Source organism: Musca autumnalis, unplaced genomic scaffold, assembly GCF_047663935.1.
Source record: "Musca autumnalis isolate F117 unplaced genomic scaffold, ASM4766393v1 scaffold_1, whole genome shotgun sequence".
NCBI lineage: Eukaryota > Metazoa > Arthropoda > Insecta > Diptera > Muscidae > Musca > Musca autumnalis.
In genome coordinates this window covers 232,232,075-232,254,573 of record NW_027411644.1, presented here as the reverse complement: position 1 = coordinate 232,254,573, position 22,499 = coordinate 232,232,075, and the positions used below count along the sequence as shown (strand labels likewise).

Below are 22,499 nucleotides of genomic sequence, written 5' to 3'. Positions count from 1 at the left end.
GGGACAAGATAAGTAAAATGTAATTTCCATTTGAATAGAAGTTTTATGAAACTTAGTTCAAAACCCAACAACCCATTCTATTGTATAGTATTTTGCACACTTCGACAGCACAGTCGTTGTTATGTTGGTAAATAGAATTTGTTTGTGTTGTTATGCAAAGCGAAAGGAAATTGCATAAAAGTGAATTTTATATCCTTTCAAAAATCGTATAGCCTTAAAAAACTTGTTTGTTGATAGTACTACATAATCAATTTTATCGGAGATATTATCATTATCACTATCTCACACTAAGACTTCCCACATCAATTGTCATAAAGACTTATGTTTTATGAGTAAGTTTTATAAGTAATACCTAAAAACTTTTTATTGAAGTCCTATAGTGACAGCTACAACTGAGCAATCTATCACTATTTGTTTCACATTTTATGTAAATTTTATAGAGTTTGGAAATTTACAGTATACGGCAATCATATTATGACATGCCATAAGATTATTAAACTCAAACCTTACGTGCCTGACTGACTCACAGATACTACCAGCAATTTAATAAATATTAACAATATTCTTCCCTGATATTTGTATGAATGGTTTAGTTAATTTCATGTACTCCTGCTGTTATTTGCTGGTTAAATCGAAGTTGAAATTTCATATGCCATTTTACCCTAACGTTTACGAAACCCTTAGTCGATGTGAACTTTCATTTCACACGAGATAGTTCTCAATGATCCTTTGCACCTCAGCCTGTGTGTTGAAATACGTTTTTCCCAAAAAGAAAAGCGTTAAGTTCGGTCGGGCCGAACTTTTTATACCCTCCACCACAAATTTCAGCCATTTCGGTGGATTAATGTGGCCACAACCTTCAAAATACCGAAATTCGGAAGGTACCGTTCTATGGGGGCTATATGATGGCGTGGACCTATACCTACAAATTTCTGGTGGAAAGTTTTATACGCCTAAAGAACACTAAATACCAAATTTCAGCCATCTCGGTGTGATAATGAGGCTAAAACGTCCAAAATATCGAAAATCGGGAGATATTGTATTATGGGGGCTATATCAACACGTGGACCTATATAAACATTTTATGGTAGAAATGTTTCTTAGCCTCTGGAAACACAAAATACAAAGTTACAACCGATTCTTTGGTTAAGTGGGTCTAATACATTCAAAATATATTAAAATGACGCGTACTTTATAAGGGGCCTTATGTGGGGGCTATACCAAAACGTGGACCTATATAACCCAACTTTGGTAGGAATGTTTTCTGGCCTCTAAAGACACAAAATACCAAATTACAACCAATTCTGTGGTCAAATGGGTCTAATACATTCAAAATATATTAAAATGACGCGTACTTTTTATGGGGGCTATACCAAAACGTGGACCTATATAACCCAACTTTGGTAGGAATATTTTTTGGCCTCTGGAGACACAAAGTACGAAATTACAAACAATTCGGTGGTAAAATGGGCCAAATATCTTAAAAATTCCTTAAAACGACGACGCGTCACGCGTCATTTTGTATGTGGGCTATACGAAAGCGTGGACCTACATTGCCCACTTTCAATACCAAAAGTCCTACGTAAATATAACATATTTTCCCAAAATTTCATCAACCTACGTCAATCCGTTCGGACGCTAGAGTGATTTCCACAGACGGACAGACGGACGGACATGGCCATATCGATGTAGAATTGCACGCTGATCAAGAATATATATACTTTGTGGGGTCTACAATGATTATTTCGAGTAGTTACAAACGTAGTGACAAACTTAATATACCCCCATCCTATGGTGGAGGGTATAAAAAGCATATGTATTTTGGGGGGTTTCAAAATGTTGGGCGTATGAACCGACAAAAATATGGATTGGATTATAACTTAAAAATTTGCGAGAGATATCGGTTGATAGAGCTTTTGTACCATACTAGCCTACGAAAAGCATAATATCCCTGTAAACAGGGTCACTAGGAAACCCCCGGTAAAAATATCCAAAGGATTCGCGAATGGACCCTTACCAAACAAAAATGTTAAACATTTGTGTGGTTGGTACCCCAAGAATGGGACCAAATTTTAACATGAACTAAGCTTGGATAACATATTTCGATATCCAAAGTTTGGACCAAATCGGTTGCTCCGTTTGTGAGATACTGAGAATATTTTCGAACTTTTGTGGGGGAGGTACCGGAAGGAATGGACCCATAATCACCACCTTCGAATTTCATCTAATATTCGAAGAAATATAACGATATCCAAAGTGTGGACGAACGCAGTATTCGGTTAAAGCCACTACATATTGTGACATAGGGGTTTTTTATACCTTTCGGACTGTTTTCTCAAGAAGTATGAACTTGTTCTAGAAAAAAACTTTTACTGTCGTAATTGAGACAGCGAATGCAAGTTACTTTAACAAAAGTCAAGGTGATTCAAGAGAAGGTCTTAAAGTGAATTTATCCAAAATTTTGTGTGTGAGGTACCCGAAGGAGTGGACAATTATAGTTCATATTCGAAACTGATCTATATCTGGTATGTACATTTAGATGTGTAAAGCATGGACCAAATCGGTTACTCCCTTCAAGAGTTATCGTGCGCACAAATTTTCCGAAAATGTTCGAACTTTTGTGGGGGAGTTACCGAAACGAGTGGACCGATATAAGTTTATATACCCTCGTTAGCATAAATGCTGAGGGTATAACTAGCAGATCCAGGTCCGTTTTGCTTTTTAATGTCAACTTTTTATGCCCTTTATACTTTACAATTCAAAAATAAGTATTTAATACGTCGTATCTTCGGATTCATTGTCAGACGGAGTTATTCATTGCGAGTTTTAAATTCATCAAATGATTTTTGTATGTTACCTTCCCTTTCTCTAAAGTAATTTGTTGGATTTTTATACCCTACACTACTATGTGGGGAGGGTATTATGAGTTGGTTTTGGCCAAAAAGTTTGTAACGCATCGAAATACTGAATATCTCCACGAGCTGAGTCGATCTAATTCTGGTAATCACGCTACAGGTGTTCCTCTAATGATGCTGTTTGGGATTGATAATCGTTTAATAAAATTTACTTACAAAATGTTAATGTCAATTTCTTCCGCCTATTGAGACGTACATATACATATGCATATTTATAGTTTTTCATAGCTGATGAACAGATCTACAATACTTAATTATATCGTTTCTCTTAATAGGGAAGGTACTGTGGCACCTCCGAAATTCAAGCCTCCGTGTATCACGGCACATTCCTGTAAATTCCATGAACATCGGCAGTGTTTGGTATTTTGTGCTACAACTAAGACTATTTGATTGGGACCGTAAATTATTTTGCAAGCCGTGGGGAAGTTACCCCGCCTCCTCTGAAATTCATAAAAATATACATTACCACGACAAACCTCGAACATTTGCAAATTTCATGAAAAACGGTTCAGCAATTTAGGAGAAAAATATTTAGAAACAAGTAAGAACGGCCAGGCCGAACTTGTTATACCCTCCAACATGAGTTGTATTGAAGTAAAATGGAACAATTAGTTGCCTTTCGTTTATGAAGAAGACTTAACACCAAATTTCAGCAAGTTCGGTAAAACAATGTTGCTAACCTTCAAAATAGCGAAATTCAGAAGGTTCCGTTCTATGGGTGCTATATCATACGGATAATTCTCCTCTGGAATATTTTAAGACCTCTTTGAAGACATAAATAACAAATTTCTGTCTTTTGGAAGGATATTTACGTCACAACCTTCAGAATTACGAAAATCGGGAGGTCTCGTTCTATGGGAGTTATAAGAAGGCATGGACCTATACTAACAAATTTCTGCGAGAAAGTTTTACACACAACGAAGACTATGTACCAAATTTCAGTCATTTCGGTGTGAAAATGAGGCTAAAATCGTTAAAATACCGAAAATCGGGTGGTACCGTTCTATGGGGGCTATATGAAGGCGTGGACCTATACCAACAAATTTCTGCGAGAAAGTTTTTTACCCCCAAGGAAGACTAAGTGGTCAAATTTCAGTCATTTCGGTGTGAAAATGAGGCTAAAACCTTCAAAATACCGAAAATCGGATGGTACCGTTCTATGGGGGCTATATGAAGGCGTGGACCTATACCAACAAATTTCTGCGAGAAAGTTTTTTACCCCCAAGGAAGACTAAGTGGTCAAATTTCAGTCATTTCGGTGTGAAAATGAGGCTAAAACCTTCAAAATACCGAAAATCGGATGGTACTGTTCTATGGGAGCTATATCAAAACGTGCACCGATATAGCCCATTTGCAATACAAAACATCCTAGAAGTAATAGAAACTTCAATGCCAAATTACAAAGCTCTATCTTACAAATTGTGAGCTATATCTTGATTTCAACAGAAGGACGGACAGACGGACATGGTTATATCGACTTTAGAATTTTACCCTGATCAAGAATATGTATACTTTATAGGGTCTTCGATGAATATTTCGTAGTGTTACAAACGGAATGACAAATTTAATTATACCCTCCATATTACGGTGGAGGGTATAAAAATTAGCGTGAAATGAAACCTCAATTTGTTCCAATTAATTTTCAAGGTGATACTTCTACAATGTTTCTAAATACAGCGCATTAAAGCCAGTAAGAAAAGGATACAGTATGCTGAGACCGTACCACCACGATTTCAATATATTTTTACGAAGTTTTTAGACTAAATTCCTTCAAATGTCATCAAATGTCAGTCCAATTTTGTGTTTGGTACGTCGAATATATGAAATCTGGAGATATATCCAAATCTGAACGGATTTCAATATAATTCGATAATTTATTTCTGTATCAAATTCCGTCGCACATTTCAAATTTCTTTGAAATCGGACTAAAAATATACTGGAACTATATCATTAACGATTCTTACCAAAATACAAAGCTTTCGCCCTTTGGCCAAAAAAAATTGTTCCCCAATTTTCGTGCGAATCAGATAATAAATGCGACCTGTACTTGTTTTACAAAAATACATGGGCATTTGCAAATTTAATGAAAATCCCTTTAGTAGTTTTGTAGATATAACATATTTAAAAAAAATGTGGGCGTGGTCGGGTATTTAGACCCCAAATAAGTACGTAAGGTCGAAGGCAATCATATCGATTCATTCGTAATTTTTGCAAATATAGCGTTTTTAAGATATAGGGCATTGGGGAGCTATCCCGCCCTCTAAGAAATACAACAAATTGTATAGCCTATTTTCAGCGGGAGGCAGCCCTGTAAATTTCAGGAAAATCGGCTCAGTAGTTTTGTAGTTGTACATTTCAGGAAATTCGGCTCAGTAGTTTTGTAAATATAACACATTTAAAAAAATGGACGTGGTAAATTTTTTCTTTCCATAATAACTTAAGTTGGAATATGAGGAACATTGAAAAAATATCCAAATACGCCAAGCCGTCTCAACTGTTCTCTATTACCAACTAACGACATTTGATTTTTATTTATAAATAAATATACACAACACATTTTATCCTGCCACTGTGAATATTTTAAAATATGGCAATTTGATTGCAAATAGCAAGTGTTATCAACACTTAAACTTGCGCTTATGGATTTACTTTTTCCTCTACGTTTTATTCGTCTCATTTTTTTGGCAATACAAACAACAAAAGTATGTCAAGCTTTTAACAATAAATTGCACAAGAGTGTGGGTAAATGTAAATGCTACAACTTGCATACATACATACATGCAAGTGTGAGTGCATTTGACCTTACTCTCATATTTTCTTTAAGTGTTTTGCACTAATGCACTTCCGTTTCCCAAAAAATATATATTTCTTTTTTTATGACATGCCCTCGTATATACAAGCCGCTTCAATTGTTCTTTTAAGTTGTTGGCGTTGTTCGTTTCATTATTATTATGTGCTTTTATTTCGTTTAACTGATTTTCTTTTTTCACTTTGATTTGTTTTTCTTCTTTTTTTATTGTTTTCTTTTGTAGTGTTATTTTCTCAACCTATCCGCACAATGCATCGATGCACCTAAACATTGTGTATAGCCTTTGATATCTTGTATTTGCTTTTCCGTTATCCTTGAGAAACTGAGAGGCGATAGAAAAAAATCGAAAGCATCAACAAAAACTGTGGGCAAACATCCAAAATCCCCAAAGCAAGCGAGAATCAAACAATCAAGCTAGTGAGACCGACAAACCACATTACAATCGATCATATTTGCCCTTCCCCACCAATCAAGTGCACTTCAAAAAAAGTTTGTATTGCAACCACTACCACCACCACCCGCATATATTGTATTTCCATTTGGTCAAGAGTTAAGTCGTCTTTTTTGCTTTTATAAAAAATTGCCCCATAGCAAAAAAGCTTACATTCAACTCCAGTTAGAATTAAAGGGCGCACCTTTCTACTCACCCCAACTTCGCAGCAACCCAACCCCGAACATTAATCTCTTAAATGCCTTTTGCTACACGGCTCTTAAGCCAGAGCAGTGGAACTACTGTTGCTGGTGGTGGTGCTGATAGTTCCAACAATGTAAGTAGTTTTTACTTTCGCTTACGGCTTTCAGTTTTTTTGACAAGTTTTTCTTTATTTTACCGTTTTTGCTTGTTCTTGTTGTTGTGTTTATTTCTTTGCTACAGTTCTGTTGTTGTTTGTTTTCAATCGTTTCTTTTACATATTTGTGATGTTCTAACACAAACTAAAAATGTTAACTCCCAGTTGAACATGGTAGGCATTTGAAGATAGTGAACTATCTTCAAAAGTAATGAACGAAGACTGACAGCTTTATGGCCCTACTTGCTTAGGTGGCTATTTTGTAGTCGTACGTAAAGTACATGGATAAGTGGGGTTCTGCACTACTCTGACATTAAAGTTTGGTCCTCATAATCCATCAAAAAATCCATTTACCTAATAATCTATATATATAAAAGAGTTGAGTGATGATGACTGACAGATCTACAACGCCAAGACGAAACGGTTGAAGCTAGAATCTTTAAATTTTGGGTGTGGCTTAGGCTTGGTCGAAGGTGGTCGATAAGGCTGGGATTTTGGAAACTCGAAAAGTACTAAAACTGGTACCATTTGTGTGGCTGGCCGACTTATAATCAACGACCAGACTAAACGGCTAAAGATAGAAACTTGAAATTTTGGGAGAGGTTCTCTCTTGGTCCGATGGTAAAAGGCACCATTTGTATAACGCACACCGGTAGAGCTAGAAATCTGAAATTTGAAAAGAGAGTCACTGAAGGAATGTAGGACAGATGTACGAAAAGGTTTATAAAGTCTCACCGTAAGTGTACGAATAGTACTAACATGCACAAAATTTGGTACCATTTGGTATTATGTGAACGGAAAGAGCTAATAGCTTGAAATTTGGAATGCGAATCAAGGTTGAGAAGTATGGTTGATATAAAGAGGTGGTTTTAGAAATGTGAACCCATGTACATATATGAAAAGTACTAAATGGTACTATATTTGGTACAATTTGGATTAAGGTGAATATAGAGGTGGAATCCTTAAATTTGGAAATATGGTTACTGTTAGAGTGTAGGGTTGAGATATGGAGGTAGTTTTGAAAATTCGTACTTATGGGTACGAAAAGTACTAAGTGGTACTAAATTTGATACAATTTGGATTTGGGTGGTCGGATAGAGCTCGATTGAGGTAGTTGTGGAAATTCGTACTTACGGACACGAAAAGTGGAAAATGGAACTAAATTTTGTACTTTTTGGATATGGGTGGTCGGATTGAGCTGAAGTCCTGAAATTTGGAATTGAGATTACTGTTGGAGTGTAGGATTGAGGTAGTTTTGGAAATTCGTACTTTCGGACACGAAAAGTAGAAAATGGAACTAAATTTGGTACAATTTGTATTTGGGTGATCGGATAGAGCTTGAAGCCTAAAATTTGGAATTATGCTTATTGTTGGAATGCAGGATTGAGGTAGATTTGAAAATTAGTACCTAGGGTGCGAAAAATACTAAATGGTATATATTTTCGTACAATTTGGTTATGGGTGGTCGGATAAGAGCAGGAGTCCTGAAATTTGAAATTGAGATAACTGTTGGAGTGTAGGATTGAAGTAGTTTTGGAAATTCGTACAGTACTAAATAGTACCAAATTTGGTAAAGAAATTGATGTTATTTTGGAATACGTATTATGAAAATTACTAAATTGTTTAGAATTAGGTACTTAGGTATTTATCCCCTTTCCGCATAAGAAGTTGCGGGCATTTTGCTAGTAGTTTTATATAGATGTTTTGGTAGTCAGAACCTTGACCTTCCAGTTTTGCGTATGCCACCATGCAGACCGTATTTATACGCCTTTCTAGTAGGTTAATCACGGTACATTCTTATGGTCTTGCCAACGTTTAATGCGTTTTACTATTTTAGTGTAGCGGTACAAGTAAAGCCGGTACATCTCGTGGTTCATACGATGCATAGTGGTTCAGATAATTCATGTTTTTTGTTAGTCAGATAACGCTGTAGTGGTACTGTGTATATGCCGGAATCCATGCTGATGTTGGGCAACTGGAAAACTACTTCGCATCATGTGGAGAATCATCGCCCCTTGAATCTTTACTGCTGGCTAACGATATATTGAGGACACCTGTCAAATATACAAAGCCGGGTTCGTCCAGTTGCTTAAGCACTACCATTGAGATTCCATGTGGAGCCAATGCATTGGAAGATTTCGCGTTTCACATCCCTCTTCGCCTTATCACCTTAGGGGTGCTTTATAAACTGCCGGTTAAAATAAAACGCGAGCCTATTCGGATCAGTTACGCCGTTGAAAGTAACAGCCGTTCTATCATCCCCCTTTGCCAGATTCCACAAATGACTTAATCCCGTACCAATGTTGCATTGCTTCAGGTGATTTAGCCACTTTTCGGCTTATGCTTGCCTACTAGCTTGTTGAATTCAAGAGTAAGTTCCCTAACTCACGGGTCTTCAGGATTGGTACGACGAAGCTCACCGCGGTCATTTGCTAGTGCCGCCGCTTTTGCTGGATATTTGGTCCCATTTCGGATATTCGACCAGCTGTAGCTGTGACGATTTTCCGGTAAATTATCTCTGCTATCCAAGGATCTGAGCGGTGATAGGTAAATTCTCTCTTTTTATCTCTTGGGTCTTTTCCAGGTTTTGCCGCAAGGTAAATATCTGGTCAATGGTAGACTTGCCAGGTCTAAAGCCGCATTGGTAGGGTCCAATTATTTCGTTGACCATCGTTCGCACAATATCCCTGACACTATCTTGTAGGCGATAGGGTAAAGACTTATGCCCCTATAGTTGGGGCATAAAGTCTTATCTCCTTTCTTATGGACGGGACACAGGTTAATGCTCAGGTTCCAATCGTCGGGTACGCGTTCTTCCTGCCAGATGGCGCTAACTAGATGATGAATACACCTTATCAGCATGTCGCCTCCGGTTTTGAACAGCTCGGCTGGTAAGCCATCGGCTCCTACTGCCTGCTTATTCTATAGCCGGTATATTGTTGTCTTTACATCATCTTGGCTGGGCGGAATACAATCAATACCGTCTTCTGGGATTGTCTACGATTGGATACCAACAGTTTGGAAAAATGCTCTTTCCATATCCTAGCACCCTATCTGTTACCAGAATACCTTGCTGGTCTCTACAGGAGGATGTGCCAGTTCCAAAGCCATCAGTTTGATGTTTCACTCTTTGGTAGAATTTTCGGACTTCATTCTGTCTCCTGTACATGTCGATTTGTTCACACTCCCGCTTTTCCATTTCACTTTTTTCCTGCGGAAAAGACGTTTCTCCTCTCTCATTTTCTCCCGATACCTCTCTCATGCGATACGCGTTGCTAATGATTGTAAAGTAGCCCTATATGCCGCAATTTTGTCTTCGGTTCCTTGGTGGAGGTTTCTGGGATCCAAGTACTGATATTGTGGCTGTTTGCATGGAGTGGGCACTGCTTTGCCATTGTCCTGATATGTTATCGGGAAGAGGTGTGATTTGATTAAGCAATTGGGTCAGTTGAGTGGAATATGCTGTAGCTATCTGTTGTGATTGCAGCATACCGATGTCCAACTTCCGTGGTGTGTCAGTTCGTACTTTATTCGCTACGTTTAACCAGGTACGTACCTTTGCTGCAACAAGGTAGTGGTCCGAGTCTATGTTTGCTCCTCTGAACGAACTTAGATGTACGTTCGTGAATGTCTCCCATCTATCACAACGTGATCAATTTTGTTTCTTGTTTTTGATCTTCTTATAGCCAAATGGCCTTACGAATGTAGAGATTCTTAAACTAATATGTGTTTTGCTGCTGCGAAGTCTATCAGCCTTTTTGAGTTTTCAGATGTTTCATTGTAGAAACTGAATTTCCCGACTCTTGGGTTAAAGATACTCTTAATTCCAATTTTGGCATTAAAAAGCCTAGAATAATTTTAATGTCATGGGCAGGACTCCGGTCATATGTTCTTTCCAAGTGCACGCAAAGAAAAAAAATATGATTGATCCAACAATATTCGAAGAGCAAAATATGTATTGTAAAGATATTGTTAGATTCCTTATACAGTATTGTGAGTCCAACAATTGTTTTTGTAATATCCAACAATAGTTTTTGTCAACTGGACTATATTTTTTTCTTTTCTTCGACAATTTTATTCTCTTCTCTCAGTATTCGATGCCGTGGTAAATAATTTTATCGTTGTTTTTTTTTTGTATGTATGCCAACAATGAGATTCTTGTTGTTGTTTGATAGTTGATCTGAGAAGTGTTGTTGGGAAGAAACCAGCCTTGTCGTAATTTGTGTTTTCTTTTCATATTTGTTATGGTCTTTTTATTCCTTATTTTGGGGTGGTTGCTTGGATGAGCGCAATGGAGCAGTTATGTTTCTTCATTCGCTTTGTTGTTTTTTTAGATAAACCTGGTAAAACCTGGCCATGTGTTGTGTTTGTCAAGACTCATAATATTATACGTGACATTTATATCAAAGTTATGTAGAAAGTGTATATGAGAATTATATACAATCACATCAAAGATTTCAGTAACAGGTTTTCTGGGCAGACAATAATTTTTGTAAAAATTTTAGATTATGATTATGATTGTTCCTACCATTGGTATTGTTAAAGATTTTTACAATATTGCGAAATTTTGCTTTTGTTTTTTATGTCAAATTTTGAAAGTTGCTATTGTTTTTACAGTGTTTTATTTATGTTTGAAGCGAAAGGTGGTATTATAATTACAATGCTTGAACGAAACAAATAAATTGTTGGAACAACAATAGACAAATATTTTTTGCTCTGCGTGTATTCGAAAAGATATAGCTTTTACTGTTCATTATGGTCTTCGGTTGTGGGCATGGTCCCAAATAAGTCTGAGCTGAAAAAAAGGCTTTTAAACGAACTGCTGCAAGACTTTCATCCACCGGTATGAAACTGGAGACCAAATTGTTTAACCTCCGACTAACTGCAAATCTGTAACCAAGGGTATAGTTTATATGATGACAGCTATTATACATTGATTCACAACATTTAAGTGTTGCTTTGACGCCTTTTCTAATCCATTTGCAGGTCCTGCTCCCTAAAACAATTGCGGTATTCATCAACTTCACAAGGGCAGGTTTAGGAGTTATTTTTTCTTTATAGAGGTGGGATTCTGTCCCGACGCCCATCCTAGCTTTTTGTCTTCTATATTTAACGTTCTTTGGTTGTTTCTCCCACTACATAACCCATTCTTTCGTTCATTAGTTCGATTAAATGTTTTCCAGCGTTTAAGTTTGTTGATTGAATCAACGATTTTGACTGAATAAGTTAATGTATTTCAAGGGACAATATATCTGATCATTTTTGCCGATATTTTAGTGATTCGTTGATTTTATGTATTAAACTAAAAGGAAGACATTGATTGGGCAAGTTCAGATGTTCAGCGATTATTTGAATTATTTCTTTCGTTAGAATGGTGTTTAGTTTAAATATTTGCAGTTGCATTAAAATACGGTGTTTCCCACACTTGACGGTTTAAGTTGTGTGAATTCATTTATATACAGCGGATTTGACTTATTTAGTTCAATTCCTTCAAGCGACAGATATATGGTTCATTTGCAGACATGTTCAATTCAGTCAATTCTATGCAACTGTAGATTTGTAAATTCTAGTTCACTTGAAAAATCGCTCAATATAGTTCAGTTCTTTTGACTGAACTAATTCAGTAATCTAGTTCATAGTTTACTATCAATTGTTTGGATCAGGATCGTTCACCGACACTCGTAGGTACTAACCAAAAAGGAACAAACAAAATAAGTAAATAATTTGTAAATTAATTAAATGATAAAGGCTTTAAAAATAAATGAAAAATGTTCATTTTTATTGGGATAGCTGTTCAAAATAGTCTGACTTAACCCGATTCTTGTTGTTTTAATATTTAAAAATACAACAAAAGAAGACTATAGTGAACTAGTTCGTTCGTAAAGTAAACAAGCTAAATAACTGTCCTTTTAGTTTTTCGACTAGTTCGTGGGTCGAGAATACGAAGTATTTATTTGTTAATTGGAACTATTTTTTGGGATTCTATGACAAACTTTCGTTAGTGATATGTAATACAAATTGCTCCATAAGTAAATTCGTTTTTACCCGATAAAGTAGGGCATTTCTTTTTAGTATCTCTTGACACAATCACATGAATCTGACATATTATTATCTTTGTGTAAGATTCTCTACTAACATGTGAATGTTACAGCCATCAGGCAAATAAAGGAAAACACACCCAACTAAACGAAGGATTACACAAATTGTTAGCTTCCTAGTGGAGATTTACGGCCATCTAAGTTACTTGTATGCTACAATAATATGCCATGACAGCACTTGAAGGAATAATGTTACCATCAACTCGATCATATTTAAGTAATTCGTTTAAAGTTTTACATTGCAGGGAGTGAGAGAGACGGAGGTAGTGAGAGTACTTAAGAGGATTGTAATCTATTGAACAATACTTTATGATGATGTTGTTGTTGTTGCTGCTGATACTTCTGCATCAAATAGCCTTCTAAAGAGTTTTTCCCACAAAATAAGTTTTTTGCTTTTCATTCCGTAAAAAGTTTGATTTGTAGAAAATCACTTTCGTATCGTTCAATGCATTTCAAAGATATGAGATTTTTTCGCTTTAGATTTCTTCTTGTTACAATAAAAATGTTTGTTTTTGTTTACTTCTGGTGTTGTTTGTTGCTGTTGTGGTCTTCTCTCTGGAAAATTTATTTGTTTGTTGTTAAATGCTGTACTCTGCCATTCCTTGATTTGAAAGGTTTTCGAATTTACTGATAGTTTACTTTGTATTACTATTGTTGTTGTTGTTGCCCATATATTTTATTGCAAGATTTCATTCCAAATTTGATTTGAGTTATTGCTTTTGTCATGGCAAATTCATTGTTACTGGACGTAGCGTTTTTTTACGACTTCAACAAATGCAATATGGGTTCGATTTTTTTGTTGATTATCTAAATATAATCGATTTTTGCAATCCATTAATGAAAATAATTTTAAAGTACATATATAACTGAAAGTATATCTCTGTGTGATTGAAATTATTTTATAATGGATTTTTTAAATAATTTGAAAATAATTTTCGTAATGAAAGCAAGTAAAAAAGGCGTAAAGTTATGTCAGGCCACACTGCCGACTTTCTAGTGAAGACGTAATTATTATTCTAATGGCATTTATTCGTTGTAACTCAATACTTTCAACCCACTTTACGCCGAGAAACCGATTCGAGAGCAGGTCCTAAACTGAAATTTTCCGAAATTGTATGTGGGAGGTACCCGAAGGAGTGGACCGATAGAGTCCATATTGGAACCAAATCGCTTCAAGAGTTATCGTGCGCACAATTTTTCCGAACATTTTCGAACTTTTGTGGAGGAGTGGACCGATATGGCTCATCTTCGAACTTAAACTAAGTTTGGATGAAATATTACTAACGCCAAATAAATACAGGGGCTTTGACTTATTTATTTCAATTCCTTCAAGGGAGAGTGGACCGATAAGGCTCATCTTCGAACTTAGGGCCTGTTTCTGTATGTCGAACCGAAAATGTGTGCGAATGAAACACACCCAAACTTTAGCTTTCGAAATATTATTACATTTGCTTTTGCTTCAAAACAAAAACAAATTTGAAAACACACACACGAGTTTGGTAGTTTTTCATTCGCACACATTTTCGTTTCGACATACAGAAACAGGCTGTTAAACTAAGTTTGGATGAAGTTTTACTAACGCCAAATTTTGAACAAAATCGGTTCATCCGTTCGAGAGTTATCGTGCGCACCATCCAGCCAGACAAACAGACGGATACGGCTAAATCAACTCCAAATTGTCTATAACGGATTTCGTTCAAACATACTTGGGGTCTTAAACCATTAATTCGATGAGGCACAATTTTGGACGTATCTTTAGCCTAAAGGCTGAGGGTATAGTAAAACATATGTATGTAGGTATATTGCGCTTATCTGCAACTAACCCGCTTCATTGTGCATGTTTTCCACTAATGTGCGTACACATTTCCAACTACTAATTGAATGTCTGAGCATAACAATCGGAAATGCACTGCTAAATGTTGTTTTGTAACAAATTAACATGTTGTTGTTGTTGTTGATTTTGCAAGCAATTTTCGCAAAACCTTAAACAAGCTGCTCAACAGTTGTACAGCTAAACAGCTCAAGAAAAAAATATGCTCGTTATATGAACATTGTTCAAAGACAAAGACACAAAACTATTGTAAACTATTTAGGTCAAACCAAATGGCGGAAAGAAATCGTCAAACGGAAATGAGGCAAACATGGCCAACACAACAAGAAATTCGCTATTGCCCCAACAACAACAACAGCAACAACGTAATGAAAACTTACGAAAATTATTTGCCACAAATAAGAAACAAAATTCTACAATTCTTCAACAAAATAAAAATATTTCCGATAACAATTTACGAGATAACATAGGAGGAACAGTGGCAGCAGCAACAACAACAATCGCGCCATTAGAGCCAAACAGCAATGGCAGCAATTCGATGCCAACAAAGCCAGAGAAAAATGAGCCCCTGCAACGTGACTGGGCTTTAAGCCAAAGTAATGGTTATATGGCTTACCCCGGCCATAACGAACGAAGGGATGAAGACAATATGTCTATGACAGCTAAACCAACAACAACAACACCAAAACGTCGCAGTTCCTCACAAATACGTCGCTGGCAAGTACGCGACCATTATTCAATGGAGATGCAATCACAAATGTTGCCCAAAAGTGGTAGCTGCCTAGCACTGGCCTCAAGAGCCAAAACCGATGAAGAAGTAGCAGGCAATCAATATTCAATGACGGTCAAAACCCCCAGCAATCAATCCTATGGTTCTGACATAAACTTAAACACTTCAGTACAACAGCTGAAACATGACCAGCCCCAACACCACGACTACCAGCATCAGGCTGGCAGCCAAAGTATTCTTGCTACAACAACGGGATTAAACAATAATTATCGAGAATCATGTCCCGAGGTGCATTCAATTACAATACCCAAATCACGTAGACCTTCGTTGCAATGGTACAAAAGAAAAAATTGGTTATCACAAGAAGAGAATGACGCCGTTGATGAAGTGCATGACAGTGTTGGTGGTGGTCACACGAGAACCAATGTGGTAGCAATGACACAGCCCTTGGGAAATATGGGACGACCAACAGCAGAGGCCTACAATCAATTTGAAAGGAGACTCTACTCCAGTGATGAAAACAATCAATATTCAAGGGAATTGTCGGCAAAAACAGATTGCATTGTTGGCAATACAATTGAGAACAAGAGGACCAGCAACACTAACAACAACAACAGCAACTATAACCTCTATTCAGGAAACACCCAACAATGGAGTGGAGCAGCTTCGAACTATATTAGCATTCAAGGAGAAAATTATATTAGAGATGATGACGACGGTGGCGTTGTAGGTGTTGCTACCAGGCGTAGACCTCGGGCCCATAGCTATGGCTACTATAGCAATGAATTGTTGAAAAGTCTTGACAGTGATGAGGATAATGCTGACGAAGATGATGTAGACAATGTTGTTGTTACTGCTCGGAATGTTGGTTATTACAGCCAAGAAAATAAAAATATGATGAAGCCTTTGGGCAACAGAAACTACAACGACCACAACTACAACTATAAGGGAGATTATGTCAATGAAAATGCAATGGATGAAAACTACCCCAACTACAGCAACGACAACAACGATTATGACAACGACTATGATGTTGAAGATGGTGGTGGTGGTGTTGGCGATTATGTTGTTGATGAAGACAGTGAGTTCGAATTACTGGGCTCAGGGAATGATGAAAACAACGATGACAATGACGATGTGCGTGGTGAGGATGATGATGACGATGACGACAGTGTTATTGACGATGACGGACAGTCGACAACAACGGCCGATGATGAAAACCACAACAAAAGCCAACAACGCCATTCTTACTTTCAACAGCACCACACATCATCCTTGCCACCAGCCATCAAACGTCCATCTTCGGTAGCTGAACTCATGAAAATACGCTTAAAACCCAAAACGCCAACAGACCGTGTAGAAAACTCACCAACAATCATTACAAATGTTATGTCACCAATAACATCGTCATCATCATCACCTACAGCTGGTCTCACCGCTAGTAGCCAACATGGCCGCCACGACCACCACCATCATCAAACAACTGACCTCCAAAGTCTGTCACAACATTCTGGACTTATTAAAAATTCCTGCGTACAAAATAATTTCATTTATCACGAGAATAAGCAAAAACATCAGCATCCAACACACTTGATGATGATGGAAGAAATTGCCAATTCATCTGCTGCTGCTGCTGCTGCCGCTGCTGCATCTAGACAACAAGCAATGAATAATGCCACTTCAGATGTTGATGACGATGGCAATGATGCTGACAATACTGGGAGGATATTGCATGGCCAAACAATAAACCAGAACAAATATATTTTTCATGGTTCACAGCAACGTTTGCCTGTGATGCCTGCGGTTGTGGCTGCTGGCAACGATGATGTAGAGCACAATAACAGGACAATGAGTAACCCCACTGCCGTTTACATCAACGAAAGGTAAATGTTTGATTTTAATTCCTGATTTGTTTTTCTCCCCCATTTTCCTACATGTTTTACATGGAGTTTAGTATGTTGGACCTGCTCCAAGAGGGGTTATTTGCGTATTACTTTCTTTTTTTTTTCTAGAAATACTAAGTCTTGTGAAAATGACAGGGGTCAGAAGTTTGCTAAAAAAATAATATCCTTAACAATTAAGGAGGATATTTGTTGTAAAAATAATTGCTTATAAATAAGATATGTTTTAAACATTGTCTCTTAAATGTCAGCAATTTAAAAGTTTATGAAGGGGCAAAAAAAGGCATTTCAATTTTATGTAAAATGATTATTTTGACTTAAAAGCTGTTATGAACATCCTAGACCACAATAGACGTGAATTTTGTAAAGGTCAAACAACCTTCCAAACAGAACATCCGTAGGCCTAAATAAGCGTGGATTTTTTAAAGACTTTTAGCAACATCCTTAGACCACAATAAACGTGGATTTTTTAAAGACTTTTAGCAACATCCTTAGACCACAATAAACGTGGATTTTTTAAAGACTTTTAGCAACATCCTTAGACCACAATAAACGTGGATTTTTTTAAGACTTTTAGCAACATCCTTAGACCACAATAAACGTGGATTTTTTTAAGACTTTTAGCAACATCCTTAGACCACAATAAACGTGGATTTTTTAAAGACTTTTAGCAACATCCTTAGACCACAATAATCGTGGATTTTTTAAGGACTTTTAGCAACATCCTTAGACCACAATAAACGTGGATTTTTTAAAGACTTTTAGCAACATCCTTAGACCACAATAAACGTGGATTTTTTAAAGACTTTTAGCAACATCCTTAGACCACAATAAACGTGGATTTTTTTAAGACTTTTAGCAACATCCTTAGACCACAATAAACGTGGATTTTTTAAAGACTTTTAGCAACATCCTTAGACCACAATAAACGTGGATTTTTTAAAGACTTTTAGCAACATCCTTAGACCACAATAATCGTGGATTTTTTAAGGACTTTGAGCAACATCCTTAGACCACAATAAACGTGGATTTTTTAAAGACTTTTAGCAACATCCTTAGACCACAATAAACGTGGATTTTTTAAAGACTTTTAGCAACATCCTTAGACCACAATAAACGTGGATTTTTTAAAGACTTTTAGCAACATCCTTAGACCACAATAAACGTGGATTTTTTAAAGACTTTTAGCAACATCCTTAGACCACAATAAACGTGGATTTTTTATAGACTTTTAGCAACATCCTTAGACCACAATAAACGTGGATTTTTTATAGACTTTTAGCAACATCCTTAGACCACAATAAACGTGGATTTTTTAAAGACTTTTAGCAACATCCTTAGACCACAATAAACGTGGATTTTTTAAAGACTTTTAGCAACATCCTTAGACCACAATAAACGTGGATTTTTTAAAGACTTTTAGCACCATCCTTAGACCACAATAAACGTGGATTTTTTAAAGACTTTTAGCAACATCCTTAGACCACAATAAACGTGGATTTTTTAAAGACTTTTAGCAACATCCTTAGACCACAATAAACGTGGATTTTTTAAAGACTTTTAGCAACATCCTTAGACCACAATAAACGTGGATTTTTAAAGACTTTTAGCAACATCCTTAGACCACAATAAACGTGGATTTTTTAAAGACTTTTAGCAACATCCTTAGACCACAATAAACGTGGATTTTTAAAGACTTTTAGCAAAATCCTTAGACCACAATAAACGTGGATTTTTTAAAGACTTTTACCAACATCCTTAGACCACAATAAACGTGGATTTTTTAAAGACTTTTAGCAACATCCTTAGACCACAATAAACGTGGATTTTTTAAAGACTTTTAGCAACATCCTTAGACCACAATAAACGTGGATTTTTTAAAGACTTTTAGCAACATCCTTAGACCACAATAAACGTGGATTTTTTAAAGACTTTTTTTATCATCCTTAGACCGCAATAAACGTGGATTTTTTAAAGACTTTTATTATCATCCTTAGACCGCAATAAACGTGGATTTTTTAAAGATTTTTATTATCATCCTTAGACCGCAATAAACGTGGATTTTTTAAAGACTTTTATTATCATCCTTAGACCGCAATAAACGTGGATTTTTTAAAGACTTTTATTATCATCCTTAGACCGCAATAAACGTGGATTTTTTAAAGACTTTTATTATCATCCTTAGACCGCAATAAACGTGGATTTTTTAAAGACTTTTATTATCATCCTTAGACCTCAATAAACGTGGATTTTTTAAAGACTTTTATTATCATCCTTAGACCGCAATAAACGTGGATTTTTTAAAGACTTTTATTATCATCCTTAGACCGCAATAAACGTGGATTTTTTAAAGACTTTTATTATCATCCTTAGACCGCAATAAACGTGGATTTTTTAAAGACTTTTATTATCATCCTTAGACCGCAATAAACGTGGATTTTTTAAAGACTTTTATTATCATCCTTAGACCGCAATAAACGTGGATTTTTTAAAGACTTTTATTATCATCCTTAGACCGCAATAAACGTGGATTTTTTAAAGACTTTTATTATCATCCTTAGACCGCAATAAACGTGGATTTTTTAAAGACTTTTATTATCATCCTTAGACCGCAATAAACGTGGATTTTTTAAAGACTTTTATTATCATCCTTAGACCGCAATAAACGTGGATTTTTTAAAGACTTTTATTATCATCCTTAGACCGCAATAAACGTGGATTTTTTAAAGACTTTTATTATCATCCTTAGACCGCAATAAACGTGGATTTTTTAAAGACTTTTATTATCATCCTTAGACCGCAATAAACGTGGATTTTTAGAGCATCCTCGGACACAATAAAATTGGATTTTTAAAGGATATTTGGAGCATCTTTAGACCGCAATAAACGTGGATTTTTAGAGCATCCTCGGACACAATAAAATTGGATTTTTAAAGGATATTTGGAGCATCTTTAGACCACAATTAATGTGCTTTTTTAGAGCATTCTTACATCTAGCGTAAATTTTTTGTGCGTTTGTTGGCCTATTCCTCTTCTTCTTATATTGCAAGAGTGGTGTTTTTGGTTGTAACAAAGGCCACGAGGATGTTATTGCGAGAAGTGTATAAGGAATGAACCTGAATGTTGGAACATATTGGGGCCCAAATCTCGGACTTGCCCTCGAAAATAATTATATCATTGCAATTAGCATTAGAAAACTGCATTCGTTGAAAATCCCCGAACACCCTTTTCTCTGCAAGTAATGTAAAATTTTCAACTTTTGTAAGCGAGATACAGGAAAGAGTTGTTCGAACTTTATTTAATTGGTAGAGACATATTATGATGTGCAAAGGTTGGACCAATGTCAGTCACCCCTTTCGAAAGTTGTCGTAACCACCAACAATTTAATTTGGTACCTCCAAGATATATTAACAACATTTATCTTCGCAGTAAGAAAGTTTTGGGGTTTTTGTTTCTGAGAAATTTTAATCGATTTATAAATCGTGACATATTTCCACGAAAATGTCCTGATATATTCCACGAAAATGTCCTTATAAAAACTTAGCTCATGAAAATTTTATAATGTCCTAAATAAAGATTTTCTTGTGAACTAATTGTTTTTTACTTAATTTAATTAACAATAATAACATTTGGTTATTTAAGTTGTCAAATAAAATGTGATGATATTTTAGGTAATTTAAAATAACATAATTTTTCAATTTACCAATAAAGAAGGAAACATTTCCTACCATCCAATATTTGTGGAAAAGTGTATTTGGCAGTTCATCATTAATTACATATCTCTTGTTGTTGTTGTGCTGTTCTTTTTATTACTTTTATTAACATTTCAAACCACTTCCGTTTGCTGTGACATTTCCATGGTCAACAATATTTATTTTTGTTTTTCTGGAAAATGTCTGAAACATGTCATTTGATTGTCATATTATATTGACACTTGTCATTAAGTTGACCAAGCGTGTGCCATTTGTAGTTGAATCATTGAAAATAAATCAATAATTATTGACTGACTGGCATCGTTGTTGGATGGCATCGTAGCTTACTGTGTACAGACACCATGAGAAAAACAGGCAATTGACAAATAGAAAATATCAGCTGCAGCAGCAGCAACAACAACAACAAAAAATCACTCAAGTTTTCATTCATTTCACAGAAGTGCAATTAACATTTTAGTTAAAACAATTATCGAGAGATTGAGAACAATTAGCACCTGTCATCGGCGTTTTAACCAGGCATTACTAATGATGGAAGAGTAGGGAAAAAAGCTTAAAGCTAAAGTGACATTTAATTGCTGTTGATGATGGGTGGCGGGTGTTTGACACTTGGGTTGTTCGGTTTTATGTTATGGCTCGTTGAATTTTGTTTCCAGGAAGGAATAATCAGTACTTGATATCAGTTACCAAGCTAGATAAAAAATAAGAACGCCACTGATATTTGTTATAAAAATAAACCACTTTTAATAGTGCTTCTATTGTCAGCACATAACATTACATGCATGTACGGGCCTTTGTATTAAATATTCATTCATATTCTAGTTTATTGCCATCGTACGTAGTACTTTGTAGCTGTCAATATGTTTAACACCACCTGTAAATGATGTTAAAACTTACTGTCTGTTTCACTAGTTCATTCATTCATTATTACATTATTGAGCGCAGTCAATGGCGTTAAGAACAAATATCTTGACAAATAATCTAGTTAAGTGGCTAATAAACTCAACACAAATCACTTCATAATGCCAACTACTTGATAGAGATGCTGTTACCAGCATCAATAACCGATGTCATTCATTGCAATGGCACTATATTCACATACTCGTACATATATATGTATGTAGGTATAAACAACCGCCAATAAATGCTACTTAACAGCTTTAGAATACAATCTTTGTATTCAATATTTAGAATTGGGAGTAAAAGCAATGAATGGAATATATGAAATACAGAGCGCTACAATTAAGTTTTGTTGTAACGTTTTTTTTTTTTTAAACCCGGGTTACTAGCAGTCGCACAATCAAACCATTCCAGACACCTGTACCACAAATCAATCAAAAATGTTTTTCAAAACTTCGCAAATATTTTTAACTTGGAGTGGTAGAAAACAAAAGTAAGAAGGTACGAGATACCCTCAGCCTGTGTGTATTGAAACGTTCATCTATGGACAATATAAAATCGAATACTGGCTACGCAACCAAAATTCTTTTCTCCAATATTTATGACTTAGGGCTTTTCAGATATTGTGGACCTTTTTGGACGTATGAATTTGTCGACACAATATATAGTATAGTGTTGCGAAAGAGGTAACTAAAAGAGTGTATCGTCATAGTCCATTTAGGAAGTGGATCTTATTTTGGGAGTCTTTTCGATAAAAAAAGCGTATAACGTAAAGGTTGCCCACGAAAAACATTATAGCGCTATAAACAGGACAACA

General features: G+C 35.9%; 1 protein-coding gene across 4 annotated transcripts in view; it reads left to right on the top strand.

Annotated features, from left to right (window-relative positions):
• LOC141389204 (uncharacterized) overlaps positions 1-22,499 on the top strand; it is a 642,359-nt gene that overhangs the window by 375,246 nt on the left and 244,614 nt on the right. For 3 of the 4 annotated variants that reach the window (XM_073960370.1, XM_073960368.1, XM_073960369.1), the window contains 2 exons: positions 5,948-6,491; positions 14,704-17,054. In XM_073960370.1, the coding sequence (XP_073816471.1) occupies positions 6,414-6,491; positions 14,704-17,054 (2,429 nt within the window). In that variant the 5' untranslated portion in view covers positions 5,948-6,413. The remainder of the gene's footprint in view (positions 1-5,947; positions 6,492-14,703; positions 17,055-22,499) is intronic. The other variant, XM_073960367.1, reaches the window with a different exon arrangement.